The sequence below is a fragment of the Drosophila miranda genome, chromosome 2 (assembly GCF_003369915.1).
Source record: "Drosophila miranda strain MSH22 chromosome 2, D.miranda_PacBio2.1, whole genome shotgun sequence".
NCBI classification, from domain to species: domain Eukaryota; kingdom Metazoa; phylum Arthropoda; class Insecta; order Diptera; family Drosophilidae; genus Drosophila; species Drosophila miranda.
In genome coordinates this window covers 6754510-6779159 of record NC_046675.1, presented here as the reverse complement: position 1 = coordinate 6779159, position 24650 = coordinate 6754510, and the positions used below count along the sequence as shown (strand labels likewise).

The following is a 24650-nucleotide window of genomic DNA, read 5'->3' as shown; positions in this document are numbered from 1 at the left end:
GCGGCGTGTCTTTTGGATGAGCTTTGGAAACGATGAGAAATTTGATTTGTCTGATAATGAGGCTTGCAACTGTGGCAACTGCAATGCCTCATCCTGCACGTCACCGTCATCTGGTTAGACATTCAATCGTCTGGCAATAATAAACTGTATCAAATGACAAACCCATCACACATCAGCCACGCGCACCATCCACCATCCACTCTACACTCTCCACACTCCACAACATTTCAGCTATCGATGGCAAAGTGAAGTGAGGTGTTTGACTGCACACAATCAACTTACATGTGTTTCTGTTTGTGTTTGTCGGCGGGCAGGCAGCCAAAGAGACAGACGGAGAGAGAGAGAGCGAGAGCGAGAGAGAGACATAAACAATATTTCCGCATATAGCTCTGGGAATACGAATATACCAGTATTCAGCAGACAATGCCACAATGCGGCATCAATGTAAATTGTACATTCATAGACATTTCCATTGACACGAATGCGATATGTGTGCGGCGAGTGTGCGTGTGTGTTGGTCTCCAAGTGATCCTTTCCCCTTTAAGCCCCTGCCATACCCCAACCGCGTATCAGACAAAGCGCACACAATGAATTTAGACAGCAATTGTTCGGTTTTCTTGTTGTGTTAGCTGCCTTTCTGGTCCTTTGTTGTTGTCACGCTCCCTATCGCTATGCCAACCGGCGCCCATACCCAAGCCCCCACCGCTCTCTGAGTGTCAAGAAAATAATTCTGCAGTTCTTATGGGATCAACAGTACCCGCTTACCCCAGTTGGGCCTTTCATATGATTTCTAATTTTCACTAAGCTCCTGAAAGTATGCAGCGCAAAATGTGCCCTTTTTCACACGTTTTTAAATGCGTTTTCAATGGTTTCTGTTGACCGCACGTGGGTCGTTCCACGTATATATTCTGCTATAATAGGATCTAAATTGTTTCTTTTTACGACCTGCTTAGGCCCGAATTTGTGGCTGTTCGAATGGTTGAAGCAGCACGTGCCAAATCTCGCGGGATATGCATGGAATCCGCATTCATAGTTGAATAGAGTTGAATATAGATATGTAGGATCATATGCATGTACTCGTATCAAATATGCACCGAGGAATGTTCAAGTGTGTGTATCCACTTGCAATTGATTTTCTTTTAAAAGGGAGCCGTGCAACATTTACGCCGTAACGCACTAACGTTACTGATTCTGGCTCCACTCCAAGCACTCCATTGCTCTCATCTCCCCACCACGCGCCATCTTTTGCGACCCAGTGAGAGGAAGACATCAAAAACTGCGGAACCGGAAGATATTCCAGGCTTGCAGCCGCTCCCTCCCAACCCTCCGCTGATAAGAGATGTTGCCTTGATGAAGTTTGGCGGCAATGGGCAGGAAATCACTTTCGCTTGCCAAAAAAGAGAAGAAAATCGATTGCTTTTGGCCATCAGAGAACGCGTCAGACATATGCAGATTCATTGGCTCAAATGTATGTATGCAGCGGCAAATGAAACGCGACCAATTTGCCATTCGCCATCCGTCATCCGCCAAAGGACTTTGCTGACAGCGTCTTCTGGCAACGCTTCTCTTCCAACGGCTTATGCGGAATTACATAATGCAAGCAGCTCTGTGTGTGCGTATGTGAGTGCGTAAAACTTTTACATTGCACGTGTCGGCAGACACTTAAATGTCGAATGAATTATTCCGCATGCCACGGCCAGGCGGCGAAGTTTTATTGCTCTCTGGAATGAGGAGGCTCTCTGCTCGAACACCTACCCCGAGATGGCATAATAAGTTAAAGCAGTCCGCCTTCTTCCAGATGTTTAATTGTGGGTCTCCAGCAGAACTGTCTTCCCGGAAGTCCCAGCACTGGAGTGCATTGCTCTGTCCACACACTGCACCGAACAGTGGGGAACGCCCGAACCCGGGGCGTATACTGAATGCTCTGGCGTGAGGACTGGCCAACTGACTTTATTGGCTGACTTATCAGTAATGACCTTCCCTGGTGGCTGTGGCTCTCCGACGTACGTACATTCGAGAGCCAAAGGCTTATGAAAGGAACATAAATAAATATGCGGAAAAGTTACAGGTGGAATTCGAATATGGAATGCTCTGCAGCAACAAGTGTCTGTTCTCAGTTCAAATTATTGCCAATACATTAATTAAAGTATGTAAATTCTGTACAGGTTTTTAGGATAAGGATATCCTTCTTAGGCACGGATATCGCCTGTGACCTAGTCAAGCAACTAGAAAAAGCGGATTTACCCTTCCCCGAAAGAGGGAAGTATTTACAGCTTGAAAGGGATTTTTTTTTTGTGGGCTTCGCATATGTTTATATTTGCATTTGTGGTTGACAGGGGACAGGCTTGTGGCACGTGCCCCTCCGTCTGTGTATGTGTGCGTGTGTGTTTGTGTCCTCCCTGGCACAGGCCATGAAATTGATTTTAAATGTGACGCTGCCTAAAGAGAGGGGGACATACTGAGTCAAAGGACAGGGCAAACAGTCCACGGTGACGATGATGATGAGGATGATACGAGTACTGGATGCTGCCACACGGTGTCGTTGTCCTCGCACCGCACGTATGACATCAACTGGCAAGTCGTTAGTGCGGATTCGACTGGCAAAAGAAAAAGCCACACAAACAGCAGCAACAGCAACAGCAACAGCAAATCAAAGCGAATGTCCGTCCACTTTATGAGACTTTCAACGGAAGGCAAAGCCAAAGCTAGACCGGGAGCCTATGTCTGCTTAAGCATACAAACATTGTCACACTGTCGCACTGACGCTGTGCCCCCTCCCTCTCTGCCTCCCTCTGCCTCTCTGGTGAAAGGAGTGTCAGCTCTTGGCCAGGGCCAGCCCCTGGCTTTGGGCACTGAGCAAAACTCATTATATTTCCGCTTGCCTCCTTTGGATTCTTCTTTTTTTTTCCAATTGAAAGCGCCGGGCGTCCCTTTAACATTTGTTTGTCTCAGTTTCCGTTTCAGTTTATATTTTCTGTTATATTGTGTATATGTGTATTTGTTTTTTAAGCGCACACGCATATTAACATGAAAAAGGCGAGTGTGCTTTTGTCAGCCGGCGCGCTTTGATGTGTCGGCCGTTCAATAGGGGATACCCAGCAGCCAGTACAGTAAACTGGGCTCAAAATTAATAACGCTGAATTGTGAAATTTGCATACAAAGGCGGACGCGGACACAGACAATGTAATCCGAGTTAGGGGAGGGGAGATCTAAACGAGGCTAGCTTTAAAGCGACCTTTGGACGCTTTAAGTGCACGAGGTGTGTCCGCCAGCCCCATAACCACACCCCAACCAAGACCCCAACCAAATTTGCATATATCGACAAGCATTTGGATGGTCGGGGAAGCATCTCTCAGTAAAATGTAATTGCTCCTTGAACGTGAGTGGAGGCGAGTCCTTAACTCCCTGATTTGTCCACTTTGCTCTTTGTTTAGCTGCCGTGTTGTCTCGCTTTGTTTTCAGTTGTCGCATTAATTGAATAGACGAAACGACAAGCGTCCGCAATGCCTTTGTATGCCCACGGGCAGCCTTAGATGGCCACTTGTCCGCGTTGTGCAAACGCACAGGAACATGCTCCATGCCACTGACCGCAGCTCCAACACATGCAACACCACGCCCACATTCGCCCCTTATAATCATTGCCATCGGCATTATTATAGCAATGAAAAACGTTAGAGCTCATTTCGTTGACACCCTGCACTGGAATCTTGGATTTTGGAGCCCGTTATCGTTGGTGGAATAATTTTTGGCCTTGGAATTTCGCGATTTTCTAAGCCGCTGTCGCGTTTCCGATTTTATATATAGACCATAACCCTCCTGGGACTCAATTATATGATGTGTCGAAATTTAAGCCCAATCGTCGAAGAACTTTTCCTGATTTTATGTGAGCTACAAGCCAACAGATGAACTGATCATCGATATCTGATGATCCATCCAGCCATGGGCGTAGTGGTCGACTATTCGGATCCCTTGTGTTTAGAGCTGGTGTTCCCCCTCCTAGGCTTGGCCTTCTGGGACGCTGTGTGGTTTGTGTGGGTCAACAGGCAACAGAAGAAAAAACCAAATGCAAAACACAAGTTTCGTTTTTAGTTTTCTGTTGTTCTGTTCGCATTCACAGTTGTTGCTTGTATTTCCATTTCCATTTCCATTTGAGTTTCTATTTCACTTCGTTAGTCCAATTCGATGTTTTCTCTGCTTGACACTTTGCTTGGCCCACTTTTGGTTGCTAATTGTTTGGGGAATGTTTCAGCGAACTAAACCCTGGCAGATGGAGAAGGAAACTTTTTGTGGGCGATTTGATATCCAAAATCGAAGAAGCAGCTTTAAGGATCTCTTACGGTTTTCCAGAAACTTTTCAATTTCCCTTTCGGGCTCTCAAAAGAGTTCCCCTCTGTGTAATTCAATCCCAATGAGATGCAAACCTGGGGGTACCAGTATATTGACACTTGACTTCCGACTGCCGCCAGTTTCCAGCGTTAAGCATAAATATTTAAAATTAACTGCAGCCGCAACGTGTTTTAATCATATACTCGTACTGCTTCTACCTTTAACTGTGTCCTCATGTCTAATGAGACTGCCACAAGCCACGGCAACAACAAAACTCAATATGGTGTAAAAGGATTTCCTTGTACAAAGGCCTTGTCTGGGAGAGAAGGTCTAGGCATTGCATATGAAACGGGCACACACATCCGAAACGAAACACTCGGAACATCCACAAAAGGACTGCCAAAGTCCAAGATAAATCCATAGAAAGCCACATTGCGCATACGCAGTGTATGACAGTGTCAGCAACAGAAGCGGAAGCTTCTGTGCGGACTGTTTTAATGAAATTATCTGTTACACATTGGGCCAAAAATGTTGCTGTTTTCGGTAAATAATTCAATTATTTTTGTGGCGACCAAAATCCATTTAGAGCCCCCTCCACTCTTCTGCCTTGCGAAAGTCGACAATTTTTAAGCGTGTTGCACGGCCTGGATGAGTTTTAGCCTTGACAGAGTTTGCTTTAAAAGTTCTCCGTTTCCCCAAACTCCTGGTGTCCTTGGGGATGCTTGGGATTTGTGTTCAATCCTCCCGTTGCACTTATCGCAGCTGCTGTGGCAGTTGCCAAGTTACGGTAAGCAATTAACTGCAAATGCTGGTCAGGAGACCGAGCGTGTGTGTGCTGCCAGTTCTAATTACCTGTATATCTGACTTGTTTAATTTCCTAGAGATTTTTTAATTCTCAAAGCAACTGAAACTGAAACTGCAACAGAAACCAAAGGTAAGCGAGCCCAAAGGGTTGCCTGATTGCGGGCTTGGTTTCCATCAATCATTTTGTTAAATGAAGAGCGACATTGGCTTAAACAGCATCTAATGTATCTTTAAATTCGATGGAAAAACAGATGCGTAAATGCATTGCATTCAAATTATATTTCAGTGATTTCGTGATGTGCCGCACTCATTTTACCGCGACCACAGCCGCACTGGACAAATGCAAAATCATTTTCATTCGAAATGGATGGAAACAAGTTGTTAGGGGATTCGCAATTTGTGGGTAAAACATTTTGGACGTGTTTTTCGGTGGCTGTCCATTTTGCCAAATGATTATCATAATCATGGAAATTGAAATCCTAGGAAATCCAACATCATTAATCACGCACTTGTAGAAGTGACACTCATTCATTGCTCGGCTCAAAAATAACTGTCAAAAACTTTAATTATATTTTCAACATGATGATTCATGCTCTCCACGCCGCCTGACAATGTTGCCCCACAAAAGCCGAGTACGTGCCGCAAGCGTCGCTGGGCATGAAAAGAGAAAGCCAAAAAAGCTTGAGAGAAATACCAAAGAAGCAAAAAGTAGACCTGATTTGGCTTCCAGCTCCCCAGCTGCTTCCCCACCCGCAGTGCCTTTTCCTCTTCCTTGCTTGGTCAGCTGAAATATTATGTCTGGCCGCTGCATTGACAGGCACAGGCACAGGCCAGGCGCAGACCCAACAAGTTGCTGCATGCCAATAAAATCAAATTGGCATTCAATTGAGATTGTCAGTGTGCAGTGGCAGTGGCAGTGGCAGTGCCACTGACAGTCCCGTCCAACTTTGCGCTCTGCCTCTGCCCCTGCCCCTCTTTCGCTTTTGTTATTTTTATTTCCGCAAATTGAAAACGCTCAACTTAATCCCACCAAGCTGATGGAAAACCAATCAGCACAGAACACCAATTAAAAATAGTACAAAAACAGCACGATAGAAAGCGTTTTGTTGGTAGGCGAATATTAAGATACTCTGGCAAATCAATCCCTGTCTAAGGCAGCAAGCTTTCAGCGTATTATGCTTGCTAGACCGTTGCTTCTTCCCTTCAAACATAAGCTTAAAATTGTGGTAAAATCTGGAGAAAGAGTACACAAAAAAAGGGAGGGAAAAGCCTAGCTTTGTCTCTTTTAAGGGATAGAGTGAAGCAGTCTTGGCTGTTTGTTAACCTTCGTGATGGTAACGTCCATCAGATTATTTCCCGCTTAAGTGCCTCAAATTGTGGCAATTCGCGGGAATATGTGCATAGATGTATGGGGATACGTGCCTGTCGGTTCTTGGCTTCAATATAAAACAATTGGATCGAGATTATCTTAACTTCTTGCTCACTTGGCTGCCGCGACTCCCGTTGATTGCATTTTAAGTTGCTGAACATGTTTATCGGCTGAAACTCGTTCGACTAACGAGCCAAACGAGCTTTTCAATGTAATTCAATTGAGGAGCGAAACAATGGCCAATGAAAACGATGCCATCATCGTTGTAATTGCCCTCAGTCAGCCGTCAGGTCGCCTGACAGTCAGGAGAAGCTGCCGCTTCATTAGCCGTAACGGCTTAATGCCTGCCATACCGGGCGTATGCGTAATTTTTGACTCTGCGAAGGTTCTGTTGCCCTCCAACCTTAAATCGGGCGACAACCAAGCCAATTCAATTAGCAAGAGCAGAACCAGCGCTAGTCAAAGCTCATGTTGTACCGACAACTGCTGCATTCAGATCCCAATGGTCGTTGGTCGTTGGTCAGGTTCATGGTCGAACAGAGCAGGGAACGGTAGTGGAGGCCTGTTGATGGAATTGGCCAAGTTTGTTCGATGCGCGACAAATTCAATTCGTTGGCACAGACCAACACACAGATACAGATACAGATACTAACCCTCTAACACACAGACACTGGGGCACATTCATAAGAGCAGGCAACAGGCTGGCAAATCAAGGAGCAGGAGGCAGGGGGCAGGGGGTAGGGGTCTTGCAGGAACGTCGATTTTGTGCGAAGGATGTTGCATCAGCCAGGTGGAGTGCATATGGGGTAATTGCTTTGGAAATTGCATGTGACGAAACATATGGTTTATGTAAAGAGGATGTGGCCGTGACACAGCGCTATCTGCAGGGCTAATTGGGTTATGGATAAGCCAATTTGAGCGTGCTCAGCACTGGGACAGCAACAGAGCAGCTGATTTGCAATCAAAAACGTTTCATCGCATGTTTTTGGGGAAGTAATACTTGAAAGTAAGCCACAACTGATTACAAATTTCAAAATTGTCTTCCCACCAATTCATTCACAAACTTTAAATGTATTCCGATTTAAGGAAGAGATCTTATGGCCAGCAGATTGCGTGAACGATTTGGAGGGCCCTAACCCCGAAGATAATACAAAGCAATTCATTTGGCATAAGGAAAATCTCTCCCTAGCCTCCTCCATTTCCATCTTTCCAGCAGCTTACCTGTCCTGGGACGGTGGCTCCCGTGCCCCATAATGTGGGCTGTCTATCGCTGGCCATATATCATATGGGACATTCATTCATTCCGGCAACGACAATAGCCGCAGTCCTGGGCCGTGTTTGTTTATGCCTCGTTAAACTTTTCAGCCGCACGCATAAAACATAACGCGCTCTACTAGGGCCAGATCAATGCCTTATGTGCATGGCACTGGGTTGGGTCTGAGGATGGGTGGAAGTGGATATATGTATGTAGAGATGGGCTTACTCTGAAATTGAATTATGGCACACACATATGAATAGAGAGAGAAAGAGAGACTGACAAACACACACACACACAGGCCGTGACATATCGAGCGAGACGCCATGAAATACAATATCTGACTCTGAAGTCTAGCTGCATGGCGCGATTTCGATGGTTTCGTTGCTTTTTAGACGACTAACGGTAACGCTATCCCCCCTCCCCACCGCCCACTCTGCTCTTACCCCCTTTCCGTGCACCGTGCTCTGAGCTCCTGGCTCTTCATTCATCCATTCCATCGAATGCAAACGGCAGCCAGCCCAGAAGCTCTTTCATTTTCAGCTTCGCATTTCTCTCTCTGTCTCTGTCTCTCTAGCCCTCCTTCTGGTTTGTGTTTTTATTGTAAATTATGGCCGCAGCCGCAGAAAAATAAAAGCAAATAAAGGAAAAAAGAATCGCAAGCGAACAGAGACTAGAGAAATAGGTTGAGGCAAAAGGGAGATGGATGCAGTGGGTCCAACAACCTGTACAGGCCTGCACACTGTGCCCTGTACCCTGGGAATGGCAGCCATCGGTTTATTGTTTCTGTTTCATTCCATTTTATTGTCGTATGTCATACAATGGCGTAACATTTACATTTCCCATTAAACTTTGCGCTATCAGTATCTGCTCTGCTCTGCTCTGCTCGGCTCGGCTTCTCTTATTGTTGCTACTCACGAGTAATGCTGGATGTTGTGTTGTGCAATAAATTTAAATGTTACACCTCCCCAGAACGGCAAAAAGATGTCTGGCTAAAGATTCGACAGGCTCCAGGACCGGGCCAACAATCAAAATTACTCATACGGCGCTGAGAACCGAAAAACACGTAGCAATTTTGGGCTAAAAACAGTGGGGAGAAGAGAAATATTGATTCAAAACACAAGTCCCTGATGAGAAAGAAAACCTGAACAAAAAGCGGGCGAGTGGGAGTGAGTGAAACGCTTCTTGCAGAAGCAACAATTTGTCATTGAAAAGCAAGGCAAAGCAAAGCGCAGCGCGAAAAACTAACCGAAAAATAGTTAAACAGCTGCCGACGACATGCCCATTGCACAATACCCACAACACAAACACAAACTCAAGCAGAAGCAGAAGCAGAGGCAGCACCAGAAATTCACACAAGAAGAAAGGCTTTCAGGACCGGGCCGAAGGCGAGTCGAACCGAATCGGTTTACCGAGCAGCCACGAATATCGTAACGACTAACCGTGTACGACATTCGCACGACCAACAGTTGCTGCTGGCTGCCTCTGCAGGCTCTGGCTCTGGCTCTGGCTCTGGCTGTGACTCTGGCTGTGGCCCCATAATAGACACTGACATCCAGCGCAGTGTCACAGTCCACGCTCGTCCTTTGGACTGCCAAGTCGTGTTCTCGTCGTTCGCTGGTGGATGTGGATTTGAATTTGGATTTGGATGTGGTTGTGGTACCAACGGAAGTCCAGCTAGCCAGTTAGCCAGTTAGCCAGTTCATAGTGTTTCCCCGAAATTCGACAATCGAAAACTCAACTCTTCGTGATAACAGAGAAAAGTTACCATTTCCGTTTCCGGTTTCCGGTTTCGGTTGCGAGTGCGAGTGCAGTTCGAAGTTCAGGTCTGAACTTGATGCAGTGGCCTGTCAACTGTTGCTGCAGTGTCGTCTGAGCACTGTTCCGTCGTTCATGTAAGTTGAAATCTGAATTTATTGGTCACACAGAGATACTCTGCTGGCGCCAGAGGAGCCGGAGCCGGAGCCAGCACTGAGATTGAGCCATCAATCTTGGCTATCAATTAGATCAATCATACGCCTCGTGTACTCCCAGTCGTATCGATTTGGAGTATGTGAAATATTGATTGGCAAAAGAATCCAGGAACCCAACCACCCACGCTCCCAGCTAAATTGCCCAACCAGACCCAGACAGTTGGCCCAGAATAGGCCCCGCGTCGAGGCAAATACACACAATGGGCTAAAAATAATTGTCCACCCCCACACCCTCAGCCAAATGCCCGACCGACTTACCTGGCTTAAAGCCGCCATCACAAACCCTGAAACCCGTGCACACTGGCCTTATTAAACTAAAAAACTAATAATTACGAGCATAAGATACAATATTGAAAGTATATAAAAGCCATACAAAGCCACAAATAGTCCCTCAACAGGTAAAAACAGGAGAGAATAGGGGTGCTTTTTTAGTCAAAGTTCAACCTATTCCCAGCACAGCGGATACATTGGACTGCTACTATTATTTAATTATTGCAAAATTCCATTTTTAAACATTCTAAAGCTAGATGAAGCCTTTCCCGTGCTTTATTATGAACAAAGTTCAGGGCAATATGGTAACCATTACGAAAGTCGAGCTCCTTTGTATTCAAATTGCATAAGAGGCATTGTGTTGCGCCATTGGAGCTGGATGCAACTAGTTGAAAACAATTATTATGGCTTCAATTCAGTTCAGAATTTACAGAGTACTATTTTTAGCGAAAAATTGTTGGTTTCTCTAAGCAATCAAAAGATTTTCTATCCATCTTATCGAAAGTTTTAGTCCTAAAGTCCTAAAGTCCTAAAGAGTATATTCAGTCCAGTTTGGGTGGAGATGGGTAGAGAGAAGGTATCCTAACTTCATTAAATCAGAAGGGAATAGTGTACTTAATTACTAGAGTGGATGTGACCTACTCGTAAGTATAGTTTGATCCTAAATTCCGAAACTGCTGGCCTAAAAAGAGAGCCAAGCTAATTGGTAAATGTTCATAGAAAGAAGAGGCAGCCCTTTGCAAACCGACACCAGAATTTTCCAATATATGCAGACAAATGTTGCACTCAAACTCAAACTCAAACTGAACTAAAAAAAACTTTCGGCCAACTATCCGACCAGTTGGAGGAGGATCTCCTCCTGCCCGAGCCCTTGTCCAGGCCCATGCCAATGCCCACCTGTGGTCCATCAGGAGCAGCCAATAAGCTCCGCTCTCGCGCCACTTCCGACGACCCTCCCAATCGGTGTCCAGCTGTGTCCACGCTTGAGCCAAGTCAATCGCCTGGCTATGTGGGGGACATGTGCCTGACACTCGTCAGTGTCAGCTGGAGATGGGATCTGTATCTCTCTCTCTCTCTTTGGACGGCTAAGCCCCATGGAATCAAAACGAAACTGAAAATGAAAATGATTTCCGTGGATAACAGGAATGTGCTTTAAAGGCATGCCAAAGAAAAAATGAATTAAATAAAAGAAACAAAAAATCAATGTACCCTGCAGCGATGTCCTGAAGGCGCCATTTAATGGGAGCCAAATGCCGCTGCCGGGTGGGCGTGTCACTGCCCCTCCCCACACACTTAAATTACAACTTCACACACTTGTAACGTATAATAAAAGCGAAAAAAGACGAAAGAAAGAAAGAGCCAAAGGAAATCAAATAGCAACGAGGCCAACTCCACTACTAGCGGAGTCTCGGAGTCTCCTCCTTTTGGCAGGCGGACCTCGTCATCGCCATCGCCATCGTCGTAGTCATCATTTTGGGAGAAACATTCACATTCGCTGTATTACGCTCAAGGAAATTTGTGTGTTTCGGTGTTTTTTGCTGCTGCTTTTCTGTTTTCTGTGGGCAGAACCTACATTTCTGTTCTAGCAGCAGGCGGCGGCGCTTTACAGTCCCCAGCGGCCTGATTAAATTCTTATCCCCCCACTGGCAAGCCCACCGCCCTGAACCGCAGCGGCCACCCACCGAACCACCGGACCACCCAACCAACCGTCGACCACCCCGAATGCTCTGGAAGACAGGACACGGGATAAGGCGCTGCATGCGTTTAGTGCGACGCGCAAATGATGAAATAAATGAAACTAATCCAAGAGAAAGCCCAAATGGCAAAATATTTACATTGCCAACCGCAGTGGCCACAGCACAGTGGTCTCAGCTATAGCAAAAAGTGGAGGCAAATAGGTTTGCATCAGAGATTGGGGGTTGTATCCCCCGTATCCCATATTGTGTCACAATCAATCTGCATTCTCTTTGGACAATGGACTTTCCATTTACGATTGGTTTCTTCAGAATATCTGAAGTATCTATCCCTATTGTTCATTTGTGGCTTATACTCTTTCACTTTGTGGTAGATTAGCCACATCTAAATCCTCTGTAGCACTTCATCTTCTGGACCACTGTGCAGTGGTTGCCCTGGAATCTGCTGCCAGTTCTGCCCCTCTATTTTTTTATCCAGCCACCCGACGGTGTGATAAACATCTTTGCCAAGTAAGCAACAATTTTTATGCCCTAAATTGGGTTCCTTTTTTGCTCTCCCTTCGCCTGGCGATGGTCCTGTCAGAGGGGAAGGGGTGGAACTGGTGGAGCTGTGGCGGCGGTGGTGGCGGTGGCGGTGGCGATGTCGATGGTTGATTGGATGACGAGGCGGCTCAGCGCGTGCAGGCAAATATTTTTAATGATTTTCGGTTGGCCGAGGCAAGGGCTTCGATCTGGGGGCGTTGTGTGTTGTGTCTGAGTTTCGTTTTACGCCCCAGTTAGTGCAAAACTAATTATACTTATGGCAAGAGTCGTCGGGGGTGCTAGGTGGACCTGAAGACGGTAAACTTGCCAAGGTCAATGCTTTGGGGCTCCCACTTCCAAGGAGGGGGGACTTTGAGAACTCTTGGAGCAAAAGATCTGTGAAAAAATATCTCTCTTTCTATGATACATTTCTTTATCTATATTTTTGCATATAATTAATTGTAATGATTATTGAAATCGAATCTGTTTTCCCCCAAACCCCCAAACAAATCAAAGTATAAATGTCTTTGAATAAACTCTTCTTGCCCTCATCCTGCCTAATCTCCTGAGTATCAAATTATGCTACAATTTTTCCCTGAAATCATACAAATATTTGACTAATTTCTCTTAATTTCCTTCCCATCTTTGCGTTCTCAGGTTTCCTTGCCATTTGTGCATTCTCCAAATCAAAGTTCATGGGTATTTCAATGATTTTCCTTAATTGTCTTCTTGTCTATTAATTCCGAATTAAATTTATTGAATACCTGTTACATAATTCAGTACAAAACACTATTTAAATCATTTGCCCTTAGCGCAAAGGCTCTGTTAATCTTTGATCTCCCTCTCTGCTCTCAATTTCAAATATTCATTTGATGAGTAAATTTTGAAATTACATTTTGCCCATCTACCTGGGGTTTCCACCTGTTTATTCTTATCACGTGCGCTCACATGTGACTGAACTGCTGTCTGTTATCTGTCGATGTTTGTTGCTGCTTTTAGTGTTCCTGCCGCTGCTCCCGCTGCTAATGCAGAATTATGGACTTCTATTCAAACACGCTCTTACATTTCCGTTTCCGCTGCTTTTGGTTGTTGTGTGTGTGTGTGTGTGTGTGTATGCCACGCGGCCGACATCAAACGCCCGAAAGCTGGGCGTAACCCTTTCTAACGCCCCGCATTTGCCGCTGCAAGCGGATGGATGGATGGATTTTTTTGCGCACGCATTGCCACAATTTGAGTTTGCCTTGGGTTTCTCTGGGTTTTTTTCGGATGAAACATTGCAGATAGGGCACGCTACTGCCAAGCCCCCCTCCCTAATGTTGACGGGCAACAGAGAGCTGGATGAAGCGAGTGTTTCAGAGGGAGAGAGCCTGTAAGCCTGTAAGCCTCTTCAGCTTAAAGGTTAAAAGTTATACTGCTAAAGAAGTGAGAGTCCTCGTATAAGGATCCTAGTAGTCGCTCCTCTCCCCATGTCCCTAAACAGTCAGGCCAAAGCCAAACTAAACAAGTCCGGAGCTTGTGGCACTTGTGGTCCTACTTCGTCTACCTATGGGCCAACCAGTCAGGCCTTGCAGCCTGCTCTGCCCAATATAGCCAACACTTGGCCAGCCAATTAGGACAACTCAAGTGGTCATCTCTCCCTGGGCCTCCTGCGGGCCAGGCCAGCTAACATAACCCTTTTTAACAGGCAATTAAAAATCAGTTTTACCCCCCAATCTCTTTCCTTTTCCGCCTTGTTGTTCAGCAGGGAGTGGGGGAGACATAACTTATTAATTAAGACCATTAAAGGCCAACACAGCAATTCCAATGCAAATGCAGTTTTAATTAAATTTGTAAAGGGAAAATGATTAGCTGCTCTACACCGCTCGACAGCACAGCCTCTGCAGACGGCAAACGTCTAACAAATTAAATTCCCAGTTGATTGTCAATGAAAGTCCAATAAAAAGTCAAGTGTGGGGAAGGGAAATCCACCCACAGCTTCAGTTTGGGGGAGGGAAGGATTGCCGGGAACGATCCCGGCCATCAATCTTTGAGATTCCAGTATTAAAATTTGCTTATTAAATCCAGACACACGCACGACATTTTCCTGCTGACAGTTTCAATTCGCAAATTACAAACTCAAAGCGCAATTACCAACACGCGTTCGGGTCCACACAGACACAGAAAGAGACAGAGACAGAGACAGGGGGAGAAAGAGATGATAGAGCGGCTCTCGTGCTCCCAAATAGGAAATCCTATTTGGGTCGGACTCCAGCTTCGCCCATGTCCTGGCCCGGCCTGGGCAGCCGCAAAACCCAAAGCATGCCTCAAAACCTGTTACAATGCCGCAACTCAAACGCAGAGCGAGGCAAGGGCAAGGGTGGGCGAGTGTGGGCTGCGGAGAGCCCCATGAACCGCAAAACTGCCCATGACTATGTATCCCTGTTCGTATCCCATGTCTGTGGCTGGCTGGCTGGCTGGCTGCTGGGCGTACAAGGGCAAGCCGATTATCTTTTCATGCAACATTTGTAAATCTAAAAAGTTAAATGACACTAATCTAAATTCCACAACGGCAACAGCGACTTATGCCCGGCCCCCCAAAAATTGTATACACGACGGGGACGAGCCCTCGAAATACAGCAGCCTCAGCGGAATCTCCATTCAGAGTGGGAGCGAAAATGTGTGTGTGTGGTGCAAACATTAGTCCTGTATCTTATGATGTTGTCCTTTTTTTTTTAACCCTGATGTAGAACAGAGTTCTCTGATTTTGTGAGGCATTTTAGCCATATTGATGGATCGATGGCAGCTGCTAAAAACAGTTTGATTTTAGGGTAAAAGAGACTTCTTTGGCTTCAACAGGCACCAAGATCAACCTTGATTGAAGAAGCTTAAGGAGTATATAGAAATTAAAGTATAAAGAAATAAAGTAAAATATAAGTCTAGGATCTGTTATTAATAATTACAAGTCTTCCACCTTGACACCAACTTTCTTCTTAGAGTATTCCATCTTCGTTAGCTTCAACGACTATGCCAAACACACACTTGTTTGCCATTTTCCATTTTTGTGTTGTGTTGGTGTTTCGAAAACATTTCCCCATTGCGGTTTCTCTCTGTGTCTCTGCCACATTTTATAAAGTTGAGTTTATCTCAAGAATGTAGATTGCCTGTAAAATATTTAATTACACTCTGCGGCACAGAGGCCGCCCCACAGACGATGGAGACGAGGCTGGCAGTGGCACTTTCGACCAGGCAACACGTATACGCCATGTGTGACACTCTGAGTAGCCCTTTTGCCTGCCTGGCCCCTCATGCATTTGTATACGTGTGTGTGTGTGTACCTATATCGGTGTGCGTGCGTGCTAACATGGCAATTGCCAAGTGTTGGCTTTTGAGTGCGCTACACACGAGTGACACTTGTATACATCTCTCTCTCTATGAGTGTTGATGTGTCATGCCACCATGTGTTGTACATGTTTATGTGCCGCTGTGCCTGTGTGTGTGTGGCCTTTGCACAGTTAACCGTGTTATTTATTTGCCCCACAGATGGCGCTGAGCCCTAACTGTCAAATAGTTGAGCTGCTCCTGAATTTTTAATCAACTTCTTTGCCCCACTTTGCATATGAAATAAGACCAATTGAAGTTGCTGCTGCCACTTCCTTACTCTCTGTCTCTCTCTCCCTCTCTCTCTGTCCTCTGCCTCTTTCTTGACTAGTCATTCATTAGTGGCTGAGCCACGTAAAGTGCCAAAATGCTAATTATGTTTATTGAGCCGCACCAGGGGCAGGGGGGCAAACAATTCGAAAAGCGGCTTTCCAGCCACAAAACAAAAAAGTATATGCCTTATATGTGATTCCCAGTATTTGTTTGTGTTTGTGCGAGAGTGTAGTGTGGGGTGGGGTGTGTGTGTGTCGCAATTCTATACCAAGGACAGAGGGACGAACACACCTAGGAGCAGACAAATCGGCTTTGACCTTTAATGAGCAGGCGAATGCGGACGCGAACGCGTGTCGCTGGCCGCATAAAAGTTTTGCATTTGATTTTCCCGAAGGTCGTTTTATAAATAAGCCACCCCAACCCCCACAGCAGGGGCACCCACTGTCAGACATCCTGTCGATCAGCGCACGTCAGTTCGGCACGGTCCTGTACGGACGGTCGGTCCGTCGGTCGGTCGGGCGGTGTTGTGGAGGGCTAACCAGGTGGTGAGCCATTTGGCTCCAGCCTTGAGCACACCCAGCAGCAGTCTGTCCTCTGTTCTGCACCTCCTGCCGCCTAGAACCATCCTTGGCTGCCCTTGGGTGTGGCCAGTGTCGTGCCTTAAGGTGCTAAATGTGAGCCGCCGCACACACTGAGAGAAATCAGTAAAAAAAAAAAATTTAAGCTCCACAGTTGCACGCATCGAAAACGGTCGCCATTTTCGACTAGTGTACTCCTGTCGAATCCTTGCCAGGCACATAATTAAAAGCGACATTTGTTTTTGGCTTTTGTGGCTTTGGAAAGTTGTTGCGATTACAAAACTTTAATGGGCCTTCCCTAAAAAAAACAAAAATAAATAAATTAAACGGAAAAAACATTCAATGTGTCTAATTAATGATTAGCTGCGGTTTAATTAGAATGCCAGTGATTGTGGCAGACATTCGAGCACTGGATGGATGGATGGATGGGGACCCATGGGGGCATGGATGGAGGGATGGCTGATGAGCAAGTCGAATAAGTCGAGCTTGAAATTGGCTCAGGCACAGGCACTGCCACTGCCACTGCCACTGAGCGACAGAGAAAGAGATTAATTTAACAAGTACAACCAATTTCACTTCACAAATTGCATTTACTTTCAGTCAGGTGGGAGCCCGTAGCAGTTGTCGGTGCCACGCGGCGGATGAGTTATGTGCGCTGCTAATTGCAGGACTTACTCAGCCAGCCCGTCCGTCTATCAGTCTGTCAGTCCGTCAGTCAGTCAGTCAGTTCGGCCTGGTTCCGAGTATAATTACACGGCTTGCTCACTTGAATGGGTTTCAGCTGCAACTGGTTGGAACGGTCGGGTCGGGTACTTGTTAAGCTTTGTTATCTGCCTCTCACTATCCGGATATCTGGATAGTATCTGGATACTATATGGCTATATGGAGTGGCACGCACCTGGTCTCAATGACCTCAGACATTCAGCCGCTACCCTTTCTGGGATATATTTAGATTCGGAATAGAATGGAAAAAGCTTCAACTGGACTCCTATGATAAATATAGCATGAAGATGTACCTAAGGAACTATTCACTAGTGATTTTGGCAACTCAAACTTAGGATCTTACGAATGTTTCTGAGAAGACACTTTGGTTTTCTACCGCTCGAGATCTATGGTCTATGTGGATGGATCTTTTGTTGCATCGTCCAGGGTGTTTTCTGCTTTGGTTTGCCCTCACTTTTGCTTCTCGCTCACTATATTCTCGCGTGCCGCAAACAATTTTCATGTTAGCCAGACAACAACAAAGAAAAAACAAATAAAAACAAGAATTGATTATAGACTTCTCATAATTTATACTTATTATAACCTTTTATGCCAATCAAAGCCACGCCTGGAACCCGCCTAAAGTTTTTAATTAATTTTTGAATGAAATATTATTTCTTGCTGGAAAACAATGGAGCAAAATACATATTTGCTTGAAGAGAGAGTCCAAACATAGCCACTGCCACTGTCGAAGGCAAGTGGCACCCTTTGCGGCTGTCAAATTAAGTTGCAGCTGCAACTGCAACTGCCACACCATAATCAAATGTCCCACATCGTTAACAGCTTATTTATAATTTATTAATTGAATATTCGGTTTGTTTGCAAACGGAAGCACTTGATTGGTTGGTGGCGATGGGATACCTTAAACAATTTTCCAAGTGAAAACTCCATGTCTGCCAGAGCCACAGAAATAGAGGCGGAACGGAGGCACTTACGCTTACGTCGTGCAAATTACGGTATCAAATGCTCAACCGCTTCTCAGGCATTTCCATGCATCGCAAAAATGGAACTTTGATGTTGGAATTGATTTGAATTGCACAGGCTTTAGGCACGTGATACACTCTTCCAGAGAAAACAGAAAGGTTTTAAGTATGAAACCATGCTTAAATGATTATTGAACTATGTAGTAGAGAATGACATTTGATGTGTCGTAGTTTTACTATTATGTATGGTTTTACTCGTACCCTCGACGGTAGAAGACTATCAAAATTACATCTTTTAAACACGGAACACCTCTGGGGAAAAAAATTAACAATTGCGATGAGTATTTTGTATTCGTACGAGGAGATAATCTTGTCAATAAATGTGGAAATTGACGGAGCGATTCCCCAGCGGCTGCTCCTTGCGTGCGTTGCACTGGATGCTGGTGCCATCGCGACCACAGAGGGCACAGAACTGGGACAATTGCTGCGAGCTGATGGCGAAGATGTAGGTGCAGATCAGCCACTTGGTGGGTAGGACCTGGCCACCGTTGTCGTAGGTGCCCTCGTAGCTGTAGAAGCCACTGTGGAAGGGCTTCATTAGGGAGGCTAGATCAAAGGGCGGCATTTCCATTTGCGAATCGGGACGAGCGATGCACGGAAGGTTTTCGGTGATCGAGGTTAGGGGGCCGTTCCCATTCCCCATCATAACAAACAGATAGGAGACCGTCACGTACTCGAAGGGGACGTGGTCCTGGTTGCAGCGGTGCAGCACCTGCATCTCCAGCGAGAACTTCATCGAGTCTATTGAATGCTCGGCGCGCAGCGGGCCCCACTTGAAGCACGCCTCTACGAAGTGGTACTCTCCCGGCAGGTCGCCCCCGCTCAGTTGGGGCAACAAGTATGGCTCGCAGCAGATGCGCAGGATCACCGTGCTGCCGTTGTTCTCCAGCAGCATGGCCAGGGGCATGTCGTCGTAGTGTTTCCAGTCCAGGAGGCTGCCCAGCACCATTTTGCGCGTCACGCTCCGCACAATGTTAATGGGCGTCGGCTGTGGGGCCAGCTTCCGCTGCTGCTTCTTGGGGGCTATGGCCATAGCCACCTTCTGGATCATGAGGCTGCCCGCCCTCACGATGTTGCGGAACGCCAGGGACATAATGCAGCTGACCAATAACTTCAAGATCACCGAATGCAGCACATATTCCATCACCAGGTTGAAGCCCTGAATAAAATGCAGGAAGATGTCGATAATCGGGGATAGCATCCTGATGAAGTGGGTATGTTCGATTTAAGAATCTCACAAATCAAAAAATAGAATGCTTCGAATAAGTCTAAAGTTAAAAGGCAAGTGAAGTATGATCACGAATAGCAAATATTACATAGATACAGGTAAGACGCAGGCAATATGTACATAGTTTTTAGAATAATGAAGTACCACCAATTCATTGTGAGAAAAGGGAATAATGTAATCGCTAAGGTGTGGTACATATCTACAATGTTTGCAGAGAATATGTCTGTCTTCCAAATGAGCAACTACCAATGGTATCTGTGGCAGACACATGCGCAAACCCTTTGCAAAATAGCAAATCGAAATGCAATTAAATGCACATTCGGAGTCGCTCATACGCACTGTTGCCCTGCCAGCAAAGCCGATGTAACATCCCAGATGTAGCATCCGCATGAAGGACGTGTTCTGCAAACAGGCAAAGGCATAAAGTCAGTCGTGCATGGACTCAGACATTCATTCATTTATTCATTCAACCAGTCAAGCATCCATTTACACTTGGAGATTCGTATTGACATCGGTCCGAGTGTGGCTAAGTAAATGGCTTAGGACAAACAGAGAGCAGCAGAGAAACTAAAAGTGTTGAGGCTGAAGCTGAAGCTGGTGGAACGTGTCAATGAGTTTTTAAGCCTGTGTACTTGGCTCTGCTCGGTCTTAGCCTTTTGTTATTATTACTTGGCAACAACTCGACATGTTGCCGCAGTGGCTGGCTCATGTAATCGGACAAAGAGCATGCCACACGGCAGGCAGGCAGGCATTGCAGCCAGATAAGAGTCAGAGTCAGAGCCAGAGCCAGAGCGGAGCGGAGCAGAACGGTTGCCTCCAAAGGGAAAGACAAACAGCACACAGAAGGCAGAAAGCACAGAACGAGTATGAGATTATTTGTTTTCGGCAGCTTTTGTTTGCCTGCCTCTGATGCTGTTGCTTTTGCTGTTGCCCTGGCAGCTCTCTCTTCTGCTTTCATTACCCAGACACTCTCGTAGCTATATTGGAATACACATACATATAAACGTTTTTTTTTGGCCTTATCTGCAGTCGGACCGAGGCACATCCTGCCTCTGTCCGGCTGCGTTTGAATACATTCAATGAATGAATACACCACACTTTGCGCACCACACTGTGTTCTGTGTTCTGTGGGTGGTCCAGCTGCGAGAAGTCAACCGATACTGGGTTGCAAAATATTAACTCATTTCATAGGCATTCACGTACCCATAAATCTACGTCTGCACAGCTGCAGCTGTTGGCCTATTTCATGGCAATAAATTCGCCGGACTCCATGTAAGTTACCCACCATCAAAGCTTATGAAAGGGGGAGGACTACCCATCATTAGCATCATCATCATCATCCGACTGAAATTAGTTGCTCTGTGTGCTCCATATCATCGAAAAAGGATGAACCATGCGAGGAGCGAGAAGCGAGAGAGTACCAGTGCCACATTTCCAATATAAGCTTGTTGACCGGGCTAAAAGAGCAGCAGCAGAAGCAACAGCAGGCGTAGGGCAAACAACCCGGAAAAAACCAAACAAACAAACAAAAAATCCCCCATGTGATGGCCAGTGATGGTGTCAGAGGGATATGCTCGTAGGATGATGGCAGGTCGAAGTAGATAGGGAGGGAGGCTAAGTGATAATCACAGTCAGGGTCGGTAGCTGTGCACATGTTGACGCCATTTCTGTGTCACCCTGACAATGTTATTAAAAATCCATTCCACCGTCCACACACGTCGATGTGTGGGAGGACGCACAGGAGGGCGAGCATGGCAGGGCACGGTGTGTATAGGAGATAGAGACAGGTCCTACGGCAAAAAAAAACCGTTCGTGTGTCCTCCTGGGATGCAGGGTTCTGCATCTGGTTTTTCTGATTCCATAATTAACGCAAGCAAAAAACAGAATCACGTCGAAAGACGGTAAACAATTAGGATGCTGACAGAAGTGGAAAAACAAAATGCTGTGCGGGTAAACAAGAGGGGAGAAAAAGATCACACATGTGCGGTTTGTCATTTATTTTAATGTTTAACAGTTGACGGTTTAGTAAATGTTGATATACAATACGTCTCTTGATTTACGTTTTCGTCGTTAGCCTTTGTAGTCCGTTACTCTCACAACCAGACTAGACCGAACCGCAAGCTTCCTTCTTAACTTCAGCGAAGTCTTGCGATGTTGTCCTTGTTTTTACTTCCCTTCACCATCGGTGTTGCTTGTACACTAACCCACAAACATGTTGTCGTTGCACAGTGCTTAAGGGTTTGATCTGACCAAAAACAATGATTACTTTAGCCATCTGAAAACTTATGAGCCTCCCAAAAAAAAATGAATCAAGTAAATCATAAATTTTCTACCTTGTACGAGACAAAAATTAGGTGCTAGGCCTGGATGAGTAGATTACTTTCCCATACTTAGATTTTGCTATATATTTTCAAAATATTTGTAGAAAATTCAAAAACCGCCATTCGGTGACTTGGCGCACTTTTATTATTTTTACTCGACATTTGCAGCGAAGGGTATCCCTCAATATTGATAGATTGATAAGAGAATTGTACAACCTTTCATAGGATTTTTGATTCGTGTCCATAGAGTGGATTCAACTAAAGATAAAGCGACCCAAAGTTTGAAGAACATCTTTATCTATAAATCCTGCCCCAATATCTATCTTCAAATTGCAGTTTAGTTGGTAGCCCAGGAAATTTAGCCGCCAGCAGACGACCCTGATGATGATGGGAAATGTGTTGAGTTCATTTCGATAATGAGTCATAATTAGAAGGGCATTATCATAATATCGATTATGCGGCGGATGATGATGATGGAATGACTCTGTCTAAAAGGAAATGGAAACATTGCCAGATGGCTTTTAATTTCCTGTAGGCTGAATGTGGCCAATAAAACCAAAAACTAAAACCATCTTATTTTGTGTAAATGGGGTTGGGCCAGAGCCAAGCCCCGGAGAATAGCCAAATACCCCCAAAGAGTGTCAAAATAAACAGAAGGACCAGGGAAAAAATAAACAAAGAAATGGCAAAGAAATCCTTTGGATTTGCTGTGGCCAGGCCAGGCGACGATGAACTGATTAAATTGTTGACGGAACCGTTCCGGGGGATTCCCCCAGCACAAATACACGCACACAGACACACACACACACACACACACAGGAAACTAATTCCGGCAGCCAGCACTCGCTCCGCAGCTCCCCGCTGCCATTGAACTTTATCGATAAGCATCGGGGCAAAGAAACAACGGAACAGTATCCAAAAAAAAAAAAAAAAAATACAGCGAAGAGAATAAGAAATTGTGCTGGAGGGAGATTCCCGGCTGGGCTAAAGGGAAATACATTTTTATGGACAATTTGGTTTTTATGTCAATTTACTGCTGTTTCCCCACTGAAAACACAAGAAAATTCATGAAGTTACCCAGAGAGAGACAGAGAGAGAGGGACCCAATATCAATTCTCCTCCTCCTCCATCCCTTCGCCTTCCTTCGACGCCTTCGGTTAAGTCGTGCGCACATTAAAATGGGTGTTGTGGGGCGCATCGTTCTGTAGCTGGTTTGATTGGTTGTATTTGCAGCAGTTTGCTTCACTTTTGGTTGCTGAGGGGACAACGGAGAATGTGGCGACTGCGACACGATGTGATAATTGCCACAGCAGCAGCAGCAGTGGCAGCAGCAGCATTGGCAGGCAACGCTGGAGTGGGTGTGCCCAAAGGGGGACTGACATCTGGTTTAAAGATTTCGATTTCAGGCGAGATTTAAGCTTGATGTTGGTGTCGGGATTAGTCCTTGAGCCGCTCATAAACCGCTCTACTAAGATATACCTTTCCTTTGAGCTAAAAACCTGCACAATTGCATCCATTTAATTTGAAATGCTTGTCATAGATATTCTACAAAAGCGTAGTAAATATCTGTTACAATCCGCTTGCAAAGAGTTAATCCTCTTAGTCTTTGACTATGTTTACTTTTCTCTCCTATCTTTTTAGTTGCCCTGAGTTGTCCCTGTTCTTGTTTTTCTCTCTCTCTCTGGTTCAGTGTCTAAGTACAAGGTATAAAAAGACTTCTGTTTTCTTGTTTTGTTAGGGAAATTTCTCCGTGATAAGGCTCCTGTTACTGTTCCAGCATCTGTTTTGATGCTGCACATTCCACATTTTACTTTGTTGGCATACTTCTTTGCCTCCTCATTCCGGGCTCTCCCCACTTCGCTCTTTGTGGCTCTTGCTTTGTGCGTTAGCTTTTTATTAGGGCAACATTTATAATTCATTTTGCGCTAATTTCGACTATATTGTTGATGGCAGTTGTTGTCTGGCTGGATGCTCTTCTACTTATCGCTCTTTCGCTCATTCCCCGCATCCGCATCCGTCTGTGTGCGTGGCTGTGTGTTTGCCATGGCGGCATGGCAGCATGGCCGCAGCATGTGTGGCAGCCATTTCTCATTTTTATGTGTGGCCGTGTTGTAAAACCAAATTAATGCGATGTAGTCGGCTCCACAGTGGCGGACCAATGCTGACAACAGTGTTGCATGTTGCTCTATCACATGCTTCATCGCCCCTCTGTCGCTGTCTCTCCCTCTCCCACCATCTCTTTTTCGCCCCTGCATCTCTCGTTTGTCTAAGCTGAAAAATATGACTTCCTGGCAACACGTTTTTACATTTCCGTTTCCGTTGATTTAATGCCACAAACTGAAATTATTACCATAAAAGTAAGCAATGCTGACAGGGCCTACGCTCACACATAGACAGGGAAAAAGACAGAGAAAGAGACAGGGAAGAGAGAGTGAGAGGGCCAGAGCCACTACATATATGGACAATTACACGCTGCGGTTTACGGTGCCCACTGAAAATTCCTAAATAAATCTTTAACGATGCACTGGGAACGGCACTGGGGACTGCCTGTAGTAGGACTCACGTGTCAGCCATGAGAAACACTCTCCGGTTACCCAGTTTGCCACTCTTCTCCCCCTCACCCACTCTGGGTGCTCTCCTTGCTGTCGTTGTCATGTCGGACGGCATCCCAGTGTCCTTTCTCCGTGTTTTTGTATGGCATGTGCCCCATCTATTTGTCTGTCTGCTGTTTACTGAAGCGTTTTTGTCACATAATTCGCTGCGGCAAGGGCGACGGCGGGGGCGGCGGCGACACCAACAACCAACAACACCGAGACAGTCATAAAATGCTGCCACAACACGTACCAGAATACTGAGCACATTTTTCATAATTTGATACATCCATAATTACATAATGCGTTGACAGCATTTTGCACCACACCCACAAAAAAGGCAA

At 45.7% G+C, this 24650-nt stretch overlaps 2 protein-coding genes across 2 annotated transcripts in view; one reads left to right on the top strand and one right to left on the bottom strand.

The window, feature by feature from the left end:
• The first annotated feature begins 9338 nt into the window (after positions 1 to 9338).
• LOC108157731 overlaps positions 9339 to 24650 on the top strand; it is a 28590-nt gene continuing 13278 nt past the window's right edge. The window contains exon 1 of the mRNA XM_017289905.2: positions 9339 to 9649. The gene's annotated coding sequence lies outside the window, so the exon portion shown is untranslated. The remainder of the gene's footprint in view (positions 9650 to 24650) is intronic.
• LOC108157732 (carbonic anhydrase 1-like) lies at positions 18324 to 19456 on the bottom strand. Its single transcript, XM_017289907.2, has one exon. It carries the CDS (start codon positions 19365 to 19367, stop codon positions 18480 to 18482), a length of 888 nt encoding a protein of 295 aa, XP_017145396.2. The 5' UTR covers positions 19368 to 19456; the 3' UTR covers positions 18324 to 18479.